This window comes from Lottia gigantea, assembly GCF_000327385.1.
Source record: "Lottia gigantea unplaced genomic scaffold LOTGIsca_83, whole genome shotgun sequence".
Classification (NCBI taxonomy): domain Eukaryota; kingdom Metazoa; phylum Mollusca; class Gastropoda; family Lottiidae; genus Lottia; species Lottia gigantea.
The window spans coordinates 290,926-314,748 of record NW_008710756.1 but is presented as its reverse complement, the minus strand read 5'-3'; the positions used below and the strand labels follow the sequence as shown (position 1 = coordinate 314,748).

The window sequence follows — 23,823 nt, the reverse complement described above, 5'->3', positions numbered from 1 at the left end:
ATTGAATATTAATTATGTTATCATTACGTTGGGTTAAGGAAATGGAAGGTAGTAGATTAAAAATAGTAACAGCTACAGATCATAATTTGATGAGAACAATGGAAACTGCTATCAGAGTAGGAGATCCTGTTCTTATCAAGGTAAGTTATTAATATGGACTTAAATTTCTTTGGTAGCTTGGTTTCATTAAACATTATATGTAGAATTGATATCACAGCACATTGTGTTCTTGCTTTATGATATCACAGCACATAGTGTTCATGCTTTATGATATCACAGCACATTGTGTTCATACTTTATGATATCACAGCACATTGTGTTCTTGCTTTATGATATCACAGCACATTGTGTTCATGCTTTATGATATCACAGCACATAGTGTTCATGCTTTATGATATCACAGCACATTGTGTTCATACTTTATGATATCACAGCACATTGTGTTCATGCTTTATGATATCACAGCACATTGTGTTCATGCTTTATGATATCACAGAACATAGTGTTCATGCTTTATGATATCACAGCACATAGTGTTCATGCTTTATGATATCACAGCACATTGTGTTCTTGCTTTATGATATCACAGCACATAGTGTTCATGCTTTATGATATCACAGCACATTGTGTTCATACTTTATGATATCACAGCACATTGTGTTCTTGCTTTATGATATCACAGCACATTGTGTTCATGCTTTATGATATCACAGCACATAGTGTTCATGCTTTATGATATCACAGCACATTGTGTTCATACTTTATGATATCACAGCACATTGTGTTCATACTTTATGATATCACAGCACATTGTGTTCATGCTTTATGATATCACAGAACATAGTGTTCATGCTTTATGATATCACAGCACATAGTGTTCATGCTTTATGATATCACAGCACATTGTGTTCATGCTTTATGATATCACAGCACATTGTGTTCATGCTTTATGATATCACAGCACATTGTGTTCATACTTTATGATATCACAGCACATTGTGTTCATACTTTATGATATCACAGAACATAGTGTTCATGCTTTATGATATCACAGCACATTGTGTTCTTGCTTTATGATATCACAGCACATTGTGTTCTTGGTTTATGATATCACAGCACATTGTGTTCTTGCCTTATGATATCACAGCACATTGTGTTCATGCTTTATGATATCACAGAACATAGTGTTCATGCTTTATGATATCACAGCACATTGTGTTCATGCTTTATGATATCACAGCACATTCTATTCATGCTTTATGATATCACAGCACATGGTGTTCTTGCTTTATGATATCACTTTTCTGATCTTCTGAGGCCACACAGTTTGATACCAGAGCAAATTGTGTCCTTACTGTTTTACATCATACATTTTATCAATTCTATTTGAAATCACATAATATTGACACATTTCTTCTGATATCACAGCACATTGACACATTTCTTGTGAAATCACAGCACATTGACACATTTCTTCTGATATCACAGCACATTGACACATTTCTTGTTAAATCACAGCACATTGACACATTTCTTCTGATATCACAGCACATTGACACATTTCTTGTGAAATCACACCACATTGACACATTTCTTGTGATATCACACCACATTGACACATTTCTTCTGATATCATAGCACATTGTGTGTGTCTCTTACATTTAATATCACAGCGCATTTAATGATGTTGAATTTTCTCTGCTATAGGATGTTGGTGAAGAGTTAGACCCTGCTTTAAGACCAGTATTATTACAAGAGACATACTCTAGAGCAGGTCATCTAGTTATATTGATAGGTGATACAGAGATAGAATACAATGAAAGATTCAGGTAAAATATTGTTTCTGATAGAATTTGGATTGAATTTTTCAATATTGAAGTTTGAGGTTTTGCTTCTATTGTGGTTGAAGTAATTTCATCATGATGCCACAGTGCTCAAATCGTATTGCCCGGGAATTTATCCAATTTGACAATACCAGGCATCCATTGGATACATATCAAGTCGAAACTCCTGTATTGAGATACATATGGTGTGGGATGATTGAGAGTTCCAAGAACTACAGCATTTTAGTGCTGATCCTTTGTCATCCTTTGACTTTACTGTCTTTGGTTTGAAATGTTGATTCTGGTACAGATTATTATTTATTATTTCAGATTATATTTAACAACTACTATGACCAATCCACATTATTTACCAGCCATATTTATACAGGCTAATATTATTAATTTTACTGTTACCTTCGATGGTTTACAAGAACAGTTATTATCAGCAGTGGTCAAACAAGAACGACCTAAACTAGAGAGTGATCGTAGAGATTTAATGGAGAGTATAACTAATGATAGACAAGCTTTACGTGATTTAGAAGATAAATCTTTAAGTTTGCTACAAAAATCAGAAGGTATGTTGTCTGTTTTGGTTTTGAGTGAAAGAACTTTACACTTCTGCCATAATTCTTTTGCGTCCATCTTTCTAACTCAATATCTTATCTATTAGTAGGATGTGTTTTAATCCATCAGGGACTTTCAGTGGAGATTCTTTAGATAAGTTTCAGGATCTGCAGGGATGAGCATGTCATGATGCTGCTTTTTAAAAGGGTATGTCTTAGCTTCAACATGCTTAATACCAAATTAAGGTTCGGTTTTTCTGTTCTTTTCTGTTAGGTTTTGTTATACTGGTGTATTAGTACATGGTTGAGTTAGCCTTTTATTCTTTGGTGGCAATGACTGGTTTATATTAAAAATTAATGATTTCAGGTCATATTTTGGATGATCAAGATCTAGTGGAAACATTACAGAAGAGTAAAGGCATTGCTGGTGAAATATATAGTAGAGTTGAACAGTCTGAAGAAACAGAAAAGAAAATCAATATAGCTAGAAAACGCTATCTACCAGTAAGTAAACTCTTAGTTTCCTATTATGGAGATCTATATTTTGATTTTTTTAGCAAGGGTAATGGATAGTTCTCATCTGACTAATTAACACAAGGAGAAACTTGGTTCTAATTAGCACTAGAAAATTTGGTTCACCTGACTTATTAGCACTAGGAGAAACTTGGTTCATCTGACTAATTAGCACTAAGAGAAACTTGGTTCATCTGACTAATTAGCACTAGGAGAAACTCGGTTCATCTGACTAATTAGCACCAGGAGAAACTTGGTTCATCTGACTATTTAACACTAGGAGAAACTTGTTTCATCTGACTAACAAACACTGGGAGAAACTTGGTTCATCTGACTAACAAACACTGTGAGAATTTACTCATCTGACTTTCTCTAAGAGAAATTAAACTCATCCTACTTTTGAGTTAAAAATTTGGATAAAGACATCCATTTTCTCTATTCATCCTTTCAGGTTGCTACAAGAGGAGCTGTATTATATTTTGTCTTAGCAGAACTAGCAACTATAGATGTCATGTATCAATTTTCATTAAGCTGGTTTCAAGATATGTTTATAGCCTGTATTACACCCAACTCTTCAATGTCGAAACAGAGAAATAGTGTGGTGCATCAAGCAGGCGTGATTCGGCCACCTAGTCGTAGTAATACTAGATCGTCATTGGATAGTGGTGAAATTTCCGACAATTTACGTCAGCATTTAAAGAATATGATAGAGACTTTAACCAATAGTATTTATCGTGTTGTGTCTGTTGGTTTGTTTGCCCATCATCAGCTGACCTTCTCCTTTATGATCTGTACCAGTATCATGCAGTCTAACTCAGTGTATGAAGATGATACCATTACTATGGGTAAAATAGAGAATACAGAATGGCAAGTGTTTTTACATGGAACTGTCATGGCCACCATGATGAATGAAGCAGTAGCTGGAGAACATGATGGTATGTTTTGTAAATGACTTTTGGATGACTCAGGTTTTTTAAAACCTACTGCAATATTGCAGCAGATCTTATTCTCTGTTGTTCAAGTTTCATTCTCAAACAGCAAGTTTATTTTATCAATAATTAATACAAAAACAAAAGAACACACATTTTGTCCAACTTCCTTTTTGTCACAGAAATTGATAAAGCCATTATATTCTGTTACAGGAATGACTCCAATGGAAAGATTAGAATCAGAAGCTCAAGCTGGTGATAAAACATCATTAAAACATAAAACTTTACCATCATGGGTGCATGAGAGTATGTGGCATGTTTGTCAGTATTTAGAAGCTATGGTACCAGGTTATAATAATATTTGTAGAAGTATTAGAAGCTGTAAAGAACAATGGGAATTATTTAGAGATTCTGATGATCCTTATACCTTGATGAAATCACCTGTCATTTTAAAAGGTAGTTTTTTTTTTTTTGTGACTTCAATATGGGATTTGGTGATTTATTTAAGTTTTATGGCATGAAATTTTAGTTAGAATCAATCAAAGGATTTTTTTTTTTTTAAGTGAGACTTTTGATTTTGAATTCTGGATATGAATATATTATGATTATTATTTTCATCTGGTTGCCATTAAAATCTTTTTTCAATATTTTTATCAAAAAGTTTTTCAACTGAATGTGTTTTTATTTATTGAAATATTAGAAAGATGAAACTAGATCTCTGACTAAATGATTTAAATCATGTAATAATTCTACCTCTATTAACAGAGAAAGAAGAATCAAGTATAATATTTGAATGGGAGAAGTTGAGTGAATTTCAAAGACTGATATTAATTCGATATTTAAGTTTTGAGACGCTTCCTGCAGCTATAAATAAATTTATCAAAACTCAACTTGGACCTGAGTATTTAGCAACAGGATCTTTTGATTTGAAAGAAATATTTAAAGAATCAACAGCTAAAACACCTTTAATATTTATACTGTCACCTGGTAGGTATAGAGCCCTGTCTAATTCTTTATCTTTTATTGAAAATCAAACTTTCAAGTGCCAAATCCAGATTTGAGTAAATTCTTTAATCTGATTGCTTAAAGTAATAGTGTGAACTAACCATGTAATTGTGAAATAGTGTATAAAGCACATACTTCATATTTTGAAATTTTTTTTCTTATCTTTGATCCCAAATGGTAAAAGCGAATGTTACTTTTTACAGGAATTCTGAAAGGGATGTTTGTGGGACATTGATAGCATAATTTGCACCATTCACTCAGTTAGAGGTCTGCAGGCCCTACGTATTTCCACTTAAACTAAACAGCAGCTTCTTTTTATTGTATCCATTTCTATAATAACAGAAACTATACATCTGAGTGAAGTTAAAATGATGGTCTAGATATGCCTTAAAAGTCTTGCTCTGAATCTATAATTTTGCTTTATTCAAATCAAGACTGTGGTATAACGGTAATGGAAACTGACCAAATTAGTTTTTATATCAGAACTTATATCATCATTTTCTATAGATCTAGGTAGCAAACGTAACTTCCGTGTAATTCATAGTAAGTGACATGTTGAACACAAAATAAACAATCATTGTTGATATTTATAGTTCAATCTTTTTGTTTATGTTTCATTATTATTTTTGAAATGCATTTGTGTTGATGGATTTTAGTTTTCTTGTATTTTGAAGCAAGAGTTTAAACGAATATTGTTACAATATGTTACAAACTCTGCTACTTGATGTAAATGTAGTTCCATATTTTATAGCAAGCTAATTTTCAGCCACAAATGGACACAAATCTCATTCAGTTAAAAGCTTAACATATAAAAGGAAAATAATTTGACAAAGCAGTGTGGAAACAGAAACCAGATCATCAGATTAACAGATAATTTTCTTCTGTTTCCAGTAAATTACATGTGGATATTGAGGTGTCTGGATTGTTTGTGACCCATTAAATGTGCCCCTACTGTATCTTGAGTCATTCTGTATTCAAATAGCAATATATCAATATGGGCCTGAGTTAGACTCGAGTCACAACCGAACTAATTATTTTGTAGAGTTGAGACTCATGTGAGGTAATATTTGACCTAGTTAGAAGCTCGGGTCCGACACTAATTACGTCATTTCTGCATCAATAACTCTAGCTCCACCACAGAGGTTCAATCGAAGTCACCCTTGGTGATTTTACAGTTGAAATACAAAGACCTAACAATAACGTCAATTATTAATACTCTGAGGCTGAAATATATTTAAAAAGTGTTAATTTGTGAATTATAGGGTGTGATCCTGCAGCACAGATGATAAGATTTGCTAAAGAATTACGTGGTAGTACTGTACATCTAGATATGATATCATTAGGTAGAGGTCAAGGTCCTAAGGCTGAAGAACTCATTTCTAAAGCTCAGATTTTAAAAGGAAGATGGGTTTTCTTACAAAATTGTCATCTTGCAGCTTCCTGGATGCCAAAATTACAATCTATTGTGGAGAGGTAAATATCCTATGTGATAAATACTGTAAATTAGACAACATGTATTACAAGCAGTGAATATCTTATACCATATAATTGTGAATACAATGCACACCATATATGGAAAAATCTCTTTAATTGTAAATAATGAGCACCCTGTCTGAACAAAAAACCCACATAATATTGAGTGATAGTATAATGTATTTTACCTTTCTTAGTTATTTGGAAAAGAATAGAGTTTGGTTCAGTATTAAACATGACAACCAATTAATTTCCATAGCAACCAAAGTTTCTATAATAGTCAAATACCATTATACTGAACTGTATTTAAGATGAAGTTTGTTTTTGTAGCTTTAACAAACCCAGTGATGAAATGGACCCACAGTTTAGATTATGGTTAAGTTCTAAACCTGATCCTTCATTTCCTGTATCAATCTTACAAACTGGTATTAAGGTAAACTACTTTTATGAATGCAATTATCCTTGTATTGTATTGGCGTTTTCTACCTCATCTGTCCCAGCAGAAAAGTAGGGTGTAAAATTCAATTCCATTTCTTTCATATTTATTATAGATTGTGTCTTATTTTGTTATAATTTTAAATTGTAGATGACAGTAGAACCACCTACAGGTATCAAGAATAATATGTTAAGAACATTTGGTAGTGGTGGTGCTGGGGTTATTACTGAAAATCTGTATGAAGGAGGTGCTTCTAGTCCAGCCTGGAGAAAGCTACTGTTTGGACTATGTATATTTAATAGTATTATACAAGAAAGAAAGAAATATGGTACTCTTGGTTGGAATATATCTTATGAATTTAATGATTCAGATTTAGAAGTAAGTCAATGAATGAAATTTGAGCACAAATGTTTCTATTTAAGTTGAGAGCTGAAGTTTTTGCCAAAATATCTGAACCTTCTCCTAACTACATGATTTTAAAGTAAAACTGCAATTATTTGACCTCATCAGGTGACAAAACTAATTGGTCCAGGAGATAAACTAATTTCACCCAGAACAAGTTTTGGTCTACTACCAACATGAGTGGTGATTCATTTAGGCAAATAAAAAACTTGTAATTTGGTTATCAAACAAAATCAAACCATCATGGTTCATAATGTAGAACATATTTGGAAGTTCCATATTGAAAAAAATTTCTTTTTCAATATTTTTATTTATTAGTGTTTTTTGCCCTAAAGAGTATTTATGAATTTTTGGATCATTATTAGTTTAGAAACATGCATGGGTTATGACTGCAATAATGTTGACTCTTGTACCTGTACAATGAGAGAAAGGAAAAGCTATTAAATTTAGCTATAAACTAGAATTTGTCTTGCAGGTATCAGTATTAAAACTTCAGATGTTGTTAGAAGAACAATCAGAGATACCCTGGGCAGCCTTGATGTATTTAACAGGGGAGGTAACCTATGGTGGTCGTGTAACAGATGATTGGGATAGACGTTGTTTATTAAGTTTACTCAGTAAATTCTATACGCCAGACGTATTAAAATCTGATCATTGTTACTCTGTAGACCAGGTCAGTTTAACATACTTTAAGATTTTAAAAAGTTACCAGAAGCTCCAATGGATCTTACCAATATACAGTGGGCGCCTGTTTAACCAGTTGCTGATAACTGGGAAGCTCTAATATCCACACGCTTTTTGCTGCGAATAGAATATTTTTATGTAGAATTACCCATGAAGCTGATGATCCAGTTTCCATTTTCGCTGTGATTGGCAACCATTATCAAATTGTATAGTAATTAGTATTTAGTATTTTTTTTTATCTTGTCAGGTGTCCAAATAAGAAGGGACATAATCCTAATTATGACTCGTATGGCATATTTCAACTCGTTTAATTTGTTGAGCCGCGCAATTTAATCAGAAACAGAATTGTGCGGATAATTAAGACTCAAATTAAGTTGTATAATAATGATTTATACAGATCATAGATAATAATTCACCACAAAAATCATGAATTTGAATCTAAAGTTTGCAATCCACATTAATTGTTAAAGACCATATTCACAATATTAAAATGTTTTTTCTAGCATTATAAACCAGTGTCATCTGAACTATCATTCAATGATGTTATTGGATATATAGAGGCCTTACCAAGTATAGATTCTTCTGAGATATTTGGTATGACAGAAAATGCTGAAAAAGCATGCAGAGAATTTCAAGCCCATGATATTATGGACACTATCATCAATGTACAGCCTAGAATTAGTGGAGGTCTTAGTGGGTAAGTTATTGTGTTTTTTATGTGCCTTTGTGAAAAAGTATCTGTCTGTCTATGGTCCATATTTAAACATTTTGATTTGAAACTGATTTCTGAATTACCAATAGGGATAAAGAAGATAAAATTGAAAATATAAGATCTACTCAGATTTTGCACATTACTCCAATATAACCAAATTTGTTTATGAGTTTTTGGATCATATTTTTCAGGTCTAAACACAGTAATGATGTCATAGTATTAGAACTAGCAGCAGAGATTATAGAAAAATTACCTAAAGTTGTAGAAGATACAGAAACACAGCACCCAACTTCTGGTTCTCCCCTACTACCTAAATATACATTAAAATCTTTACTATTGAAAGATATCTCAAATAGTAAGAGTAAAACTAAGCCAAAAATGACTGGTAAGTGTAAAAATCAAAGAATAAATGCTTAAGTGTGTTGATTAGATATAAGCAGTGTAATTTCAATAACAGCACCCAACAGTTTGCAACTGTCATGATACTAGCATCAAATAATGAACACCAAGAATTGAGCCTTTGTGAGGCTTTCAATATAAAAAACAGAATTGGAAAAGCAGAGTTTCCAAACTTGGAATTTTCAATTTTGGATGAAACTTGGAATGTATGTATACATATAATGAAAAAATGAATGAAGGAAATTTTGTGTTAGTTTTGGTGCTGTAGAAAATTTTGATCCCTTGAAAAGTATTGTCTTACAGTTTTAACTGATTTACATGAAACTCATTGAAAGTGACTTATTTTACCTAATGTGATGTGGGTGTTTCTGAATGTGGTCAACAACATTTTAACAATGCCTGTGCTTTCGTAATTCCAATTATATATTGTTGTTACAACCACTCTCATCTAACTTTAATAACAAGAATATTACAGTTATATTTTGAAAAATGAATACACCTGTATCATGTTATATATTTCAGCATTAGAAGAAGCTACACAAGAAGTTATTGGTAATTCAGCATTAATAACAGTATTAAGACAAGAAATAGACCGTTTTAATCATCTACTATCTATAATACATACATCTTTATCATTATTAATATTAGCTGTTAAAGGTGAAATAGTTATGTCAGAATCACTAGAAGAAGCTTATACTGCTCTACTGATACAAAATGTTCCACAGAAATGGGAGGTAAGTAGATGAATTTAAAAAAGTGAAAGAAAATAACTAGGTCGTCTGTGAGAAAGCAAGAGCTATGCAAATAAATTAGTATATAAAATAAAAACCCAGTTTCAATGGAAGCAGACAATTCCAAAAACACCAACATCACAATGATGAAAGCTAACTTGCAGTAACCTATTGTTACTAATTTCACTCTTTGCAAAGTTTTGCCAGTATTTATTTACCCAGTTCACCTTATTTGCTTTTTTTTTTGCAGACGGCTGCTTACGAGTCACGTAAACCACTAGGTTCCTGGATACAAGATTTAATACAAAGAGTAGATTTTTTCTGTAATTGGTCTGATTTAATAACATCAGCTGTAGAACGTAAATATAATAAAATGATGAAACCATCGAAAACCGACACTGAAACCATGGTAACCAATGATCCTATACAACCAAGATGTTTCTGGTTATCAGGGTTTTTCTTTCCTCAAGGTATGACATTTATTTTTAAAGAAATAAAGTGTATTCTGTTACACTAAAATGAATTTTTTTGTGTCTGCAAGTGATCCAGGCCCTAATGTTTTGATCAAGGAAGCTCAGGTCTGTCTGGGCAGGTACTGGAAATGCAGTACTTTACACAAATAAAGTTAAAGTGTTTAATATTACTATTTTTAAATTCCATACAAATGAATGGGCCATGCTGAATTTTATCTGTGAAATTATTATTATTTTCAGGATTTTTGACAGCAGTATTACAGAACCATGCCAGAAAAGAAGGAATATCAGTAGATTCACTAGAGTTTGATTTTATAGTACAAGCTGTTAGTATTTATAATGATACTAATACTGATGATCATACTATATATCCAGTCACTGATATTAAGAATCTAGCTTTTACGGTAAGACTTTGGGACTTAAAGCTTTGAATCTTAAAAATCTAGGCTTATGTTTATTTGCAGCTTAACTCAATTCCACCAATGTCTGAAAGCATTCAGTTGCTCCTGTAGTTGACATATGTTTTGAAGACTATATGTGACTTATTCTTGTAATAGTAAAGGACTAAAGATCAAATGTTTTTCAAAATATTTAATTAAAATAGCATATTTAAGGCAAATGAACCTAAAATCTAGCTTTCTGTTGTCAATTGATTGAAATCAATAAAGTAAGCTCAAGACCAAACAAAAATGCTTTATTATTTTTACTCAGTCAATTTCAAATACTGGAATCTGATTATCAGCTTGAAAAGAAATATAATATGACTTATGGTCTAATTTAATTTATATTAAATTGTCTACCATCTATAATTGTAGTTACAATATTTTCAGGGTTCTAAACCACCAGAAGATGGTGTATTGATATTTGGGTTATATTTAGATGGAGCTAGATGGGATAATATAAGCCATTCATTACAAGATTTACATATCAATCAACGTTTCTGTCAACTTCCAGAAATACATTTCTTACCAAAACAGGTAAATTATCATATTTATTGAGTTTCATTACATCATCTCCTGGCAAGATAGAGTATTGTCTGACAAGGGAATGAGTTGGTTTATTATCCTCAATGATGGTGAATGTCCTATCAATGTCTGAACAACATTATACCAGAATCCTCTAGATTGGGAAAGTTCCAGATAGATGGCTAGACATCTTATTTCGAACTTGAATATTACTTAAAAAGACTGGTGTAAGGTGATGAGAATATAGTCACAAAAAAGCATTGTCTTAGATCGTAAAGATTAATGATAAAACCAAAGTGCAAGTTTAATTGGTAGACTAGTGTGCTATCATTACTCCTATGTCCTCCTAATTACTGTTCAATGTTATCCACTATTTACAACTCTAGTTGTTCTGATGAGACAGTACAAGATGAGGGTGTCACGAATATTTAAACTTTTTTCAGGTGAATCAAGCTCCACCTACAGCCTCGTCAAATGTAGAAACTGGACAAACTGACAAGAAGATCTACCAATGTCCATTATATAGAACATCAACTAGAGCTGGTACTCTTTCCTCTACAGGACATTCTACAAACTTTGTGACATCTGTCAATCTTCCAACAAACCAGACCTCTGATTTCTGGGTATTGAGGGGTGTGGCTATGCTATGTCAACTTGATGACTGAAAGAACAATACTATGGGATTAGGGAAAGACATCAAGGCCTTAAATGCCTGAATGGTTATTGATAGTTTTGCTTATTTACTGTGTTGATGATTTTATAACTTGCCAATATATTCAGACTGGAAGGAATATTGGTTAGTTATGTGCATTACCTGATTTATTCAAGCTACATGAATTACTTTTCAAAAATAAACTTGGCATGCAGTTGATGTACAAGTATTGTGTCCATACATGCTTGATGAAAATGATAATGACTTAAATTAATTTGAGAGAAATGTATTGACTGGTAAAACAAATATTTATGTGGCTATATCTCTTCAAAGTTTGTTCTCAAAAGCTAAAAACCTAATATAGCATTATCTTATTGCAATCACACATATTAATTACCAAAGAAAATGTGTTTCAATTTTATCAGTATTACTTTGTGATACTTTACTTATTTCAAGAATTATTTGCTTTAAGATTCTGGTGTGATATTTATGTTTGCTCTGCTTGTGAGAAATCAAAAAATGAAGCCTTAATGTTTCCTTGATATCTGATAAAAGAAGGGCTTCTATGTTCATTATATGCTGTTGTTTCTGAACAATATGAAAAGTGGTTTTCATATATATATAGAAACTGATAAAGCTTAATTTTAACTATCTGTATCACTTTTGCATTTTGAAATCTGTTTTATGGTTTCACCACAATTTAACAAAATATATGATGATGTTATTGACTATCTGTGAAAAATCTCATTATGTATCTTTATTTTATTTCAATGGAACAGTACAGGTTATCAGATACTTACTTTAACATGTGATACATATATTTAGATAAGTGTATCCCGATAAATAGCATCAATATCATGTGTTATCAGTGTTAGTTGAATGCCAAAATAAAGAATTTTTTGTATATAGAGAAATATTTACCAATGAACTGTGATATTTTATTGTAATATATTTGTTGTGTTTTTTATATTCATTTATTTAATTTATTCAGCTCAATTATAAATAAATACTTAATATAATATTAAACTGTCCAGTATTATAGTATATCTATCATTGCTCAATATTTTGATTAGAAATTACCTTGTTATTACTGTGATATTATCAAGCTATAAATATTTATATACTTCAAGTTTTATAGTTTTGTTTGTTGTATTTTAAATGAAGGGTTGGCTCTGTTTGCAAACGTAAATGCTCAAAATATAATGAAATTTAAGCTTATATACTACAATTAACATCAGATAATTCGGGAAAAATCAATGCAAAGAGGTTTCGCCAAGGACCAGCTGGTAGAAAGGATCCTTAAATGTGAACCTAAGTTGTTATCTTTGTAAAATATAGTTGTTATAGAACTGCAATCCAAAGCCTGAAGTAAAATCACTATCTTTAGAGGTATAACCAGGTCCACATTGCAGCTGACGCTATTTAAGAGCAACAGAATTTTCATAGACTGTTAGCAATCTGGAAGATTACTTGATTTGAAGAAGTGCAACTGCACTTGTATTCTTATGATTTTAGTTTCTGACCTTTATTTCAGATTCAAAAGAGTTCATAGCTTTTGTATCGTAGAATAGCTTTCATATGTATATCTAACATGGAGGACAGATCCAAACAACAGGAAATGAAAAATAGCAGGTGATTGTTCTTGGCTAGACAAAATTCCTCTATTGCTCAAATTGAAAAAATAATAGGTTGAAGCTTGTCTTTGCTAAATTTTTCTTCTTGCACAAACCATGACTTATAAGATATTGGATTGTAAATGAAGTTGAGATCAGATTTGAATGAAAGATAACTTTTTTTCATTCAAGTTAGGGTAGAGTATGATCTCTTCTGACTTAACCAATAAAATATATACTACATTGCTGGTCTGGTGAGCTTGATGAAGACTAAATCTTATAAGATTCTCAGCTGTATTTTGGTCAATTTTTGCAAAGGGATACATAAATTATTGCCCTTGATGAAATATGTCTAATGTCAAAATTGGATTGAGTGTCCTTGACTTGGTCCAAAAACTCATGCTCCAGAAAGGTTCTCATCTTCATTATCCCTAGTAATTTTTATTTCAATTGTTTGGAGTTGCAGAAAAGTAGGATGTTATAGACCATTTCATTTCATTCCAGATATTTGGAAGAAGAAATAAGGTAAGAAAGTACATTCTATATTTACACTTCAACATTTTATTGTTCATAGCACTTAATATCACAGTTTCAATTCATAAATAATTATTTATTCATAAACAAAATATAATATAAAATATCAGAGACAGTTTATCACAGTTTGAGCTTATAATGACCATGTTTGATGCTTGGAATGGGCTTGACTCCATCAAGAAGCTTAAAAGCTGGTTGAATTCCCAACTAGGTATGGCATTTGGAATTCTCCATTATTGTATATAATAATCAGTAAACTAGTTAGCTTAGTAAAGTATTGCAGGGCACAAACAGGCAACAAGATGCAAACACATAAGAACTCAAACTGATGAAAAGCGAAAATCAAAATAAGGAGAACAATAACACTCAAATGTATTTCTCTTAATTGTCCTCTTTAGAAGCCTTTTCAACATAGGCGTGTTACAAACATAGCCAGTTCCAGAACTTTCAGATACCCTTCAGTGAGAGAAACCTGATGATGAAATGACAATTTCCATTATTATGTTCATAGTTTCAAAAGTATCAAGTCTTTAATTCAAACACGAAAATATGAGAAAGGTTCAAACATAAGACATTGCCATACGTAGGCCTTCCTATATTTGGAAGATCAGATATTTTCTGTCTACATTTTTGGTCAGGATGTTCTCATATTACAAAATTATCTCTTTTATCATTACACGGCCAATTTCACAGGTTGAAAAATTGTTATTAGCAGACATTCTTAAGACTCTTCATCTGACCATCAGTAAATTTTTATTATCATGATTGCTGATTCGCCGACTAGCACGACTGTCTATACTCTGGGCTATAGACAAACGTCGTCTGCCACGATCTGGCATTGGTGTTGATAACATATTACCATCATCAATCTCCTGAAAAATCAAAAACATCATTTAACAAAAACATTTGAGAAAATGTCCACTTTGACCATCAAGTAGGTATGAGATATTAGAATCTTTTCTGTATAGAAATATTGAAATACAGAAATAACAGTGACAATATTTTATTACTGTCTTTCCTGTTTATTAGAATACCAGTACATTATATTTGTTATGAGATTTTTTATTTAAATAAGAATGTGTCAATATCGATCATCAAGAAGGGATATTTGAATCTTTCCTGCTGAATTTAAGGCCCTATTGATTTTAAGCAACGGATAAAAGATATTTTTTTTATATGAAGTACAAAACTTGATTATAAAACAGCCATTTAACTATAGCAGATGAGAATCATTGCCATACTACTTTATACAGATACCTTTACTGTCCAAAGAGGAACCAGATTTGGCAGTAATAACTGGTCACCAGCAAAAATGAGCACAAACTAATGACACTCTAGCATTTGTTCTCTAATGTATTTATATAGGTTTTGACAAAAACTTAATCTTGTCACTTACCAAGCATTTCCTTACTAAAGCAGCAATGAAATTAATAACAATAATATTAGAAGAAAAGTAAAGATAACTCTAGATCATGATAGAGCTGGGCAATACGCTGGTGATGAAATTTGTCTTGAGGCCATCTTCATTAACCCAATCAAGAGCAGAACAGTAGGATGTGAAATTTGTTTTGTGGTAAATGGATTTGTATTGATCAATGCTTTAATTAAAAATAATGCTTGACTGGTACGTCTGGTAGATAAATATTCACTTGATCTTAGGTCGCCCAGCCCTATAACATGCATTGAAACATCCTACTAGGAATAACTTCAACCTTAAGATTCTACTATAAAGTGTTAGCCTACAAGTGAAAAACTATCCTACAAGAAAACTAACAGACTGAAAATGTTGAATGATAGATGAGTCTTCATAAAAATGATGAAAGTTTTTTGAAAGTGTAGAAAAAGGATGGAAGTAATGAATAATGAAGTGTTAAAAATGAAAGTAGAACCAATACCAATAAATCAAAATGCCTAGGCCCTCTAAAGTGTTTCCCCTTTACCAAGCATCTATCTTAGCTTTTCACTCACCCTTACACTACAATACTTGTCTCAGACTTTCTATCTGAGTTGACAGATGCAGGTCTGAGACCAACCTCTGATTTTCTATCTGAGTTGACAGTTACAGTTCTCAGACCTACCTCTGATTTCCTATCTGAGACAACAGATGCTGGTCTCTCAGCAGTGTCTGATTTTACTGAGCCAGTTTTACTATGACTCTTATCAGACGAACCTGGCTGAAATGATTAATGCAAGTTTCATCTTTTGAATTGAGCTCTAAATATTACGGAGGCATCTTTTGTGTACTTTGACCAATGGCCATGGAGTCTTGCGACTGATTTTTTAGTTTATACACCATGAAACATTACATTGATAGCCCATATATTGCAAAATATTCTCAGTTTTAAATATGGAATATGGAATAACTTATTTCTCTCATTAGATATCTCCTACTGTGCAAGCTAACATTTAAAAGTGCATGTACATATGATAAGGTATTAGATGAAAAGAATGGATGATGTATCTTACCCTTACCCTGAATTTAATGCCTTCAGCTAATGATAAAGAAAAAGCTGGCACAGCCCCTTCAGGAATGGGAGGTAATTTGAGGGTAGCAGACGGTATCTGGTAATTCTGAATGTTGTCCAATCTTTTCTTTAAGGTTTTCTCTAATTTAGTCACTGGAAGAAAGAGGGTCAATCTTATAACAATCATTGCCCAGAATAAACTTCTTCGTTAACAAATTAAAAAACACAAAGCTTGCTTGCTTAGTAATGGATGCAAGTCATTGCAAGATAGTCAATATTTGAAATCCAAATTAAAGCAATGGACAAGCAATATTTTCTTCAAAGAACAACTCAGCATGATGCAGTCTGTTTTCATACGACCAATAAAAGGCTATCCCATTTGTTTAATCAGATATATTTGACTTACTTGGCTTTTTGGTTTTATCCTCTGGTTCAGAGAAAGATTTTCTAAAACCAGCCCAATATGGTAATAGTTCTTTAAACACTGTCATTTGAGCGTCATCAAAAATAGCTGGATTAAATTCTTTACCAGCCATATATCTCTGTACACTTTTTAATATCTTCTGCTGTATATCACTTCCAATATCCACCTTTAATATTTATTGAAAACACAGGGGAGATAAGTTTGTTGAAAGCGCCTCAAAGCAATACCAAATCAATGCATGATTTCATAAAATATTTATATCCAGAATAAAAAATGAAAATTGTGCCAAGAAAGATAACTCTGTATTTTAACTATAGATAACTTTACCTGTAAAGACGGTGTATAAACTGATTCCAGAAAACAATCCACAATAGACTGAACTTTTCTTTTTAATATTTCTTCATCAGAAAAGGCATGACTTATATCCTAGAAACAAAAACATACATATACTTCAAAATAATCCTTCTTTTCCCTTGAAATCCATGGATATATAGTTGCAAATAAAGTTGTTCTCCACTATGTCAAAGTGTACCCTGATGGTATTTAGTGCGGATACCTCAGGGTATATTTCAATATATCTATTTGTAAGCCATGATGGGTTGGATCTATTTTCTCCCACTCAAGAATGTCCTGGCAAAATTTCCCTCATTGCACCCTGCATGGCATTGCCCGTCTTCATTAGCCCACATGGTGCAGAAAAGTAGGACGTAAAAACAATTTCATTTCTGACTCAAGATAAATCCTATCAGCTATATTCTTGCATAAATTCAAAGAGTTGTGTACAAACTTAATGTTTGTGAATTGGGCCAAACTAACCTTAAATTTCTGAACTTCAATATAAAAGAATAGATCTCTATCAACCAATGGTAAACCATCTTCTTCGCCATGTTTGACTAGATATTTGTAGAAATACAATATTTCTAATGGTAAATGACCAAATGCTGCTTGACTTAAGTAAGAAATGAAGTCTGCCATGTCATTTTTATTAGGTTGTGCTCTACCAGTTTGCTAAAAATATAAAAAAACCTTACAAGGATTTTACATTCAAAGCACTTGTTGGCAGCATAAACTTTAAATATACTGAAATTATTTGTGAATATTTTTGAATTTATTACTGTTTTTGAATTAATTTTTTGTAAATGATATTTCAAAGTACAAATTTATAGCTAAAAAGTTTAAATAAATGATGATAAATTAAAGAAATATTTGCTGAAACTAACAAAGCTGAAATAAAAACCTGATCAAAAAGCATTAGTTTGAAGCATAAAAAATAATTTGACATGTTCAATGATATATTACAGTTCAAATATTCATAGAATATATATAAAAAAAAAACACTCTGGTAAATAATTTAAAGCTCTTAATTATTCAAAATCGCAGTTGAAACTTGCTCCATAATTGAGAGAAGTTTGGTTCTACAAATTTACTTATTGTGCAGAAATTTCTTGTTTGGTTCAGGACTTGTTGTACATCTGATATGCAAGAACAGAACCTGATTGTTGCTATCAGTTTTGGATTTAAAATCTAAAAGCCTTTTAGAGTTTAAAGTAAATTGAAGAAAGAAATTGTCATGGTCATGGTATGGCCATTTTTCACTGCAACTCACACAATCAAAAACAAAATGTCAGGGATCACATGGATGTATTAGTATAAAATGTATAAATAGATATCCATTAAAAACATTGAAAGATCACAAATATATTACATATTCATACCTCTCCATGCTAGAATATATACAATTATATATCAGGCTGAAATAATCTATCAACATACAGAACATCTGACTGGCACAATATATGATAGTATTTGACAGTCATGTCTGACTGGCTGCACAAATATTACATTTGTAATGGTATTATATATCTTCATTATAAACAAAGTCCACAAATCCACATGGAAAAGGGGACATATGACCCCCCAAGACATGAAGCTTACCAAGCTTTGGTACTCCCACTTTCAAATTTCTTTGATCATTTCACAAAGAATTACATTTGCCCCCCTAAACAATTCTGTTGTCGCTTCTCGACCCCCTCACCTAATGATTCTGAGAAACGTATCATGTGACGATTGACGATTCACAATAATTTATAACATATTTCTAAAAGGTTACGTTGATTTGATTGCTTCAAAGCAGCAATGACAAGTATCAGTTGTTACAGATGCTTTCATGTTCACTTCAAGTTTCAACTGCAATTCTGAGCGTTTCTACATCACAGGCAAAGAAATCTTATTGAATTTTAAAGAGTCTGTTATTTATGCCTACCTTATATCTACGTAATCTATGTTTAACAACAGGTGGAGCATCATGAAAACTACTCTCTCTAGTAAGAGTTCTCTTTCCTTCTTCCTAATTTACATACAATTTTATACAATGGTAAATCTAATTATAATTTTCTTTAATTATTCAAGTTTATTTCATTCATAATATTATTCATAATTAATTATCAATTCTAAATTTCTGACGCAAAATGTCATGTAATTTTCATTGCAATTATAAATTTTTTTCTTTTTTGTTAATATAGTGCTCAATACATCATCTTATATCTTATTTTTATGGCATATATTAAAGTTTTTTATAAATCAATAAAACAAAGCAATGATTATATAAAATCATTATAATTACATGTAATTGTATTAAAGCATTATCAGTAAAATTACAGCAAACTTCTTTATAATATCTTAGTCAAGAATCATTATTAGTGTTATTGAAGCATTAATATCATTCTGTAATATTTAAATCATATTTTCATATCAAGCATTATTAAAAAGTGATAGTATTGCAATCATAAATCATTCAAAATAACGTTGATATTTTTCCATTGTTAATATTTTAAAATTAAACCATACACTGCCTATTATCATATTGTCAAAGATATTATCTGTATATAAGATAGCATAGAGTATTATCAACGAAAGCATAAGCATCAATTAAAGGGTCAAAATTATTACATTAAAGTCAAAAACTATTAATATACATACATGTAGAGTAGCATTTTTTAATGTTTTAAAGCAAATGAAGCATTATTGTAAAATTCATCATTTATTAGAGCAATGTCTTTCAGATAATATAAATTGTGTTAGTTTATCAAGAGGTACCAATAAAATACCGGTACCTACAAGATACAGCAAAACAATGAATAACTGTAAATATTACTTCATGCCTGGTTAACAACATCCATTTTACCTTAACTGTAGGCATGGTCGGTTTTTTACTTATTTTATTTTTACGATCACTTGGCGTTATTTCTCCATCAGATTTGGCCTGACCCTGAACCCTTTTGACCTTACTAGCAGACGGTGCTTCTACCATTCTGATATTTACAGATTCTATTGTTAATTCTCTAACTACAGCATCTGGTAGTGGAGGTTCTTCTTCTTCCTTAGCTGCTTTCTGTTAGCATTGTATACATTGTTAATGTTGTATACATTTGTTAATAACAAAAACAACATGGTAACATGGTGATAAACATATTTTGTGTTGTACAGTTAATAAAGAACATTTTAACCTTAAGTGCTATTAGAGTAAATCAAAGATTAGGCTGTGAACAGATTGTGACTAATTTTGCTTCAGAAGAAAAGTTGTGCCTGAAATATGGTAACAAAAAAGTTTGATCTAGGAAAATCTTTTGCATTCCATATACCATGAGTAGCAATCAATATCTTTACCTTTCCTTTCGACTTAGTACTTCTTTTATTCCAATTGGACAGCATGGCTGCATCGCTACCTAGTCTCATAGTCAGTTCAGCACCAGACATAGCCATCATTTCTTCTTGATCAATACCTAATTCTTCACCTTGATACTGAAACACATATAACATAGTTGTAGTCTGGAACTTTTAATCAAGGGAGGTAATTATGAGTCGATATTTGTGTTTCTACAAAGATTTTTAGACAGTTTGCCTACTTTTAATAATATTTAGTATCATTATGCATATTTATATCTCAAAGATTAGAAAATCTACATCTTAATTGAGTTAATGAAGCAAAATTTGTGTCAACATCAGTGTGCCATTGTGTCAGGGGAGGTAACTCTAAAAAGAGTCAGAAATGGAACAGAAATTACATTTAAGAATTCTTTAAAGCTATCTTCTATTTTACTTAAAACAAACTTCTGTGCATCTTTCAGAGTGGGTGTTCTGGGTCTTTCTTTTTCTACACTAAGTCTAGCCATAACTCTATCTGGCATTGGGACATGTTTTCTACTTTGACTATCAAAATATGACCTGAAAAAAAAACAACACAACATACATGCAGATCAATAACAAAACAGAAAATAATACATAGCAGACGATAATTGTGATTGTTATAATCAATTGGGCTTATTTTCAATGGCAAATGTAGGCAAATACTTCAAAGGCAAATACAAGTAAATATTTGCTCCCATCCCTAATTCTCATTTCAAATTCTTATCTAATAAATAGTATGCCTACAGCCTATCATGCTATGGACTTTAGCTTTTTCTGTATTGCACTAGGAAGCTCTCCTAAAGTAATGCAGGTTCACAGTGTCAGCATGATAGCATTTTTTGTGCTGAAAGCAGGTAGCATATTTGATTAAAGGACACAGCAATGTATATTGTTCTTCTGCAGTTTGTTTACTATTGTTATTCCAGTTAGTTTTAAAGGGACAGATGGACCATTTTGTGGAGTTGATTTGAGGATTGAATATTTGTAACAAGTCTTCAGAAGTACCAGTAATGTACAAAATTCCTTCAAAAATATCTCAAGTTTCAACAGCAAGTTGTGAATACTATTACTGATTGGCTTAGCTAAAAAAAAAATCCTGTTTCTGAGACTAAAGTATGGTGAAAAATGCCGCAGCTGTCCCTTTAATGAAATGTGCATAAAAAAACTTACTTGTTGATTTGATTTGATTGATTATCTTTTCTTGATTTACCTTCCTTGCTATTGAAATAATTATCTACATCTTGATATAAACCTATCATATAACTGACTTCACGGCTATCAAACTCATTCAAATATTTCTTAAATAACTGGATCATTCTAAAAAAAATAAAAATAGATATAATTCAGCGTAATAACTCTTTGCTTTATTACGAAAATCTTAAAGTGGACATATTCCACAAGCATCTTGTAAATTCATCCATGCATGCAGAGAAGATTCGAATTTTTAATATATATAGTATTAATGTGATTTACAGACTTCTTTTAAAATAAAAAGTCACAAAATTCCCTAAATCAAACTAGCTGAAGTGTATATGATAAAGATCTAAAGTTATACTCAGAAGACCTTAAGGCTTAAAACTGATTCTTCATGTGGCTGGTATATTTTCTAAATTGTTGAATACATTGTTGATTAAATAGTAGCAATAAATACAACACTTACTGTTTATTGGAAGCCATTTCTTGAAAGGTTGGTAATTTTCCAACTTTATCTACTATATCACCTTCTTCTACACCAGATTTTTTCTAAGAAAAAACAAAAAACAAAATTTGAACATAATTGGCAAACTTCAGATAAAAGAATATTTTGGGGCCTTTTTTGATTGTTTAATTTCATCATGTACAATCCTGTCTTCATTTTCTCAGATATAGGATTGTGTCAGTTGGATCTTGTTTTACTTAAGAATAATCATCTACAAACCCTTGAAGGAGGTTTCTTTAACTTGGCTTCTCTTCGTCTAGCATAAGCAGCTCTCACTGCTCTTTTTCTTTCACGTTCTGCTTCTTTTCTTTTTTCTTTATTTTTCTTTCTTTGTTCTGCCAGTTTTTCTACATCTATTTCTTCTGCCTCTTTGATAGAGTGATGAAGCCTTAGTGCTCTTTCTGATGTTGTAGAACCAGGTATCCTACATCAATAAAAACTTTCTTATTAACAAGATCTTCAAAATCTTCTTGATAAAATGAAAGATTATGAGCCTGTTCATTATCTAACCCTTGATCTACCAACTTATTATTCTATTTGACCAAAAGCAAAGTGTTACATTTGAAGTATTTAATAAGATCCCTCTATTGAAATTAGTACTTTGAAAGAACACTTCCTTGGATTTTGTTCTTTGATCATAAGGATAATTTCATATATGAACCATCTTATTTGTATAAATTTATTCACTAAATGCTTCATGTATATCTCAATTTTGCTGTCAATAATGTAAAAAACTTCATTGTGACTTTTTATCCAGTCCATTAGGTATCATTTCCTTGACAACTTGATTACAAATTCAAAACAAAACCAAATCAAACACAGAAACACAAACACAGCAAACAAAATAGAATCACATCAAATTAATGTTTGTAAACTTTAGTTGTGCAGAAATAACATTATAAAGAAGTAAAGACACATAAAGATAACAAATAACAAATTATATTCAACATGTTATATAAAACAATATACATATAACAGTCAGGTGCAGTTATATTAGGTTACACAGTGTTATCTTACCGCAATGGCTGTAATCTGGATAAGATATTAAAAAATGAAATAAAATAAAAGCGTGAGTCAAAAGCTAGCACAACTGTAATGTGTTCATATAAAAATACAAAAAATAAGTCGTATGAATTCACTTTGTATAAATTTCAAAAATTAAGATGAATCAATTTATATCTGAATTTCATTATCTCAATACATCATCCAAGATTGATTACAAAATTCAGATGAAATCAGTAACTTCAGTATATCAATTTTCATATCATTGTTTCCTAAAAACATCTGTTTTCAAAGGAGGTTAATTTCAGCATCTGAATTTTCACAATATCTATTTCAGTAGATGTGACAATGTTCAAAATTGAGGAGAATCGTGTTCAGTATTTAAATTTCCAGATTATGAAATTGAAGATTATGAAATTGATTCAGATTGAAGCAAGCTATATAATAACAATGCAATAAGATGTGATGGCAAGTCAAATGTTTATCATGTGATCTTACGTTTCTATCCTTGTATTAAAATAAAATGAATATTTATGTAATAAATATGAGTGCTCTCAGGNGTAATTCGGGAAAATTAACTATAACTCTAATCTAAAATTGGAGCGCAGATTAGCTTAAAGATAACGTTCTAGGTCTTGC

At 31.4% G+C, this 23,823-nt stretch overlaps 2 protein-coding genes across 2 annotated transcripts in view; one reads left to right on the top strand and one right to left on the bottom strand.

Annotated features, from left to right (window-relative positions):
* The window catches only part of LOTGIDRAFT_133247 (hypothetical protein), a gene marked incomplete at both ends in the record, with an annotated part of 29,386 nt that extends 21,458 nt beyond the window's left edge, over positions 1-7,928 (top strand). The window contains 11 exons of the mRNA XM_009067521.1: positions 1,708-1,829; positions 2,154-2,398; positions 2,754-2,890; positions 3,351-3,445; positions 3,539-3,744; positions 4,066-4,322; positions 4,629-4,815; positions 6,096-6,306; positions 6,637-6,739; positions 6,893-7,120; positions 7,620-7,928. Coding sequence (XP_009065769.1) covers positions 1,708-1,829; positions 2,154-2,398; positions 2,754-2,890; positions 3,351-3,445; positions 3,539-3,744; positions 4,066-4,322; positions 4,629-4,815; positions 6,096-6,306; positions 6,637-6,739; positions 6,893-7,120; positions 7,620-7,928 — 2,100 coding nt within the window. The remainder of the gene's footprint in view (positions 1-1,707; positions 1,830-2,153; positions 2,399-2,753; positions 2,891-3,350; positions 3,446-3,538; positions 3,745-4,065; positions 4,323-4,628; positions 4,816-6,095; positions 6,307-6,636; positions 6,740-6,892; positions 7,121-7,619) is intronic.
* Positions 7,929-13,921: 5,993 nt separating this feature from the next.
* LOTGIDRAFT_236545 (hypothetical protein) overlaps positions 13,922-23,823 on the bottom strand; it is an 18,285-nt gene continuing 8,383 nt past the window's right edge. The window contains exons 15-28 of the mRNA XM_009067520.1: positions 23,200-23,217; positions 22,402-22,606; positions 22,144-22,226; positions 21,654-21,800; positions 20,861-21,020; positions 20,463-20,597; positions 19,981-20,187; positions 19,060-19,143; positions 17,613-17,804; positions 17,124-17,222; positions 16,779-16,962; positions 16,380-16,525; positions 14,648-14,779; positions 13,922-14,379 (exon numbers count right to left, since the gene is read on the bottom strand). Coding sequence (XP_009065768.1) covers positions 14,314-14,379; positions 14,648-14,779; positions 16,380-16,525; positions 16,779-16,962; positions 17,124-17,222; positions 17,613-17,804; positions 19,060-19,143; positions 19,981-20,187; positions 20,463-20,597; positions 20,861-21,020; positions 21,654-21,800; positions 22,144-22,226; positions 22,402-22,606; positions 23,200-23,217 — 1,858 coding nt within the window. The 3' untranslated portion in view covers positions 13,922-14,313. The remainder of the gene's footprint in view (positions 14,380-14,647; positions 14,780-16,379; positions 16,526-16,778; positions 16,963-17,123; positions 17,223-17,612; positions 17,805-19,059; positions 19,144-19,980; positions 20,188-20,462; positions 20,598-20,860; positions 21,021-21,653; positions 21,801-22,143; positions 22,227-22,401; positions 22,607-23,199; positions 23,218-23,823) is intronic.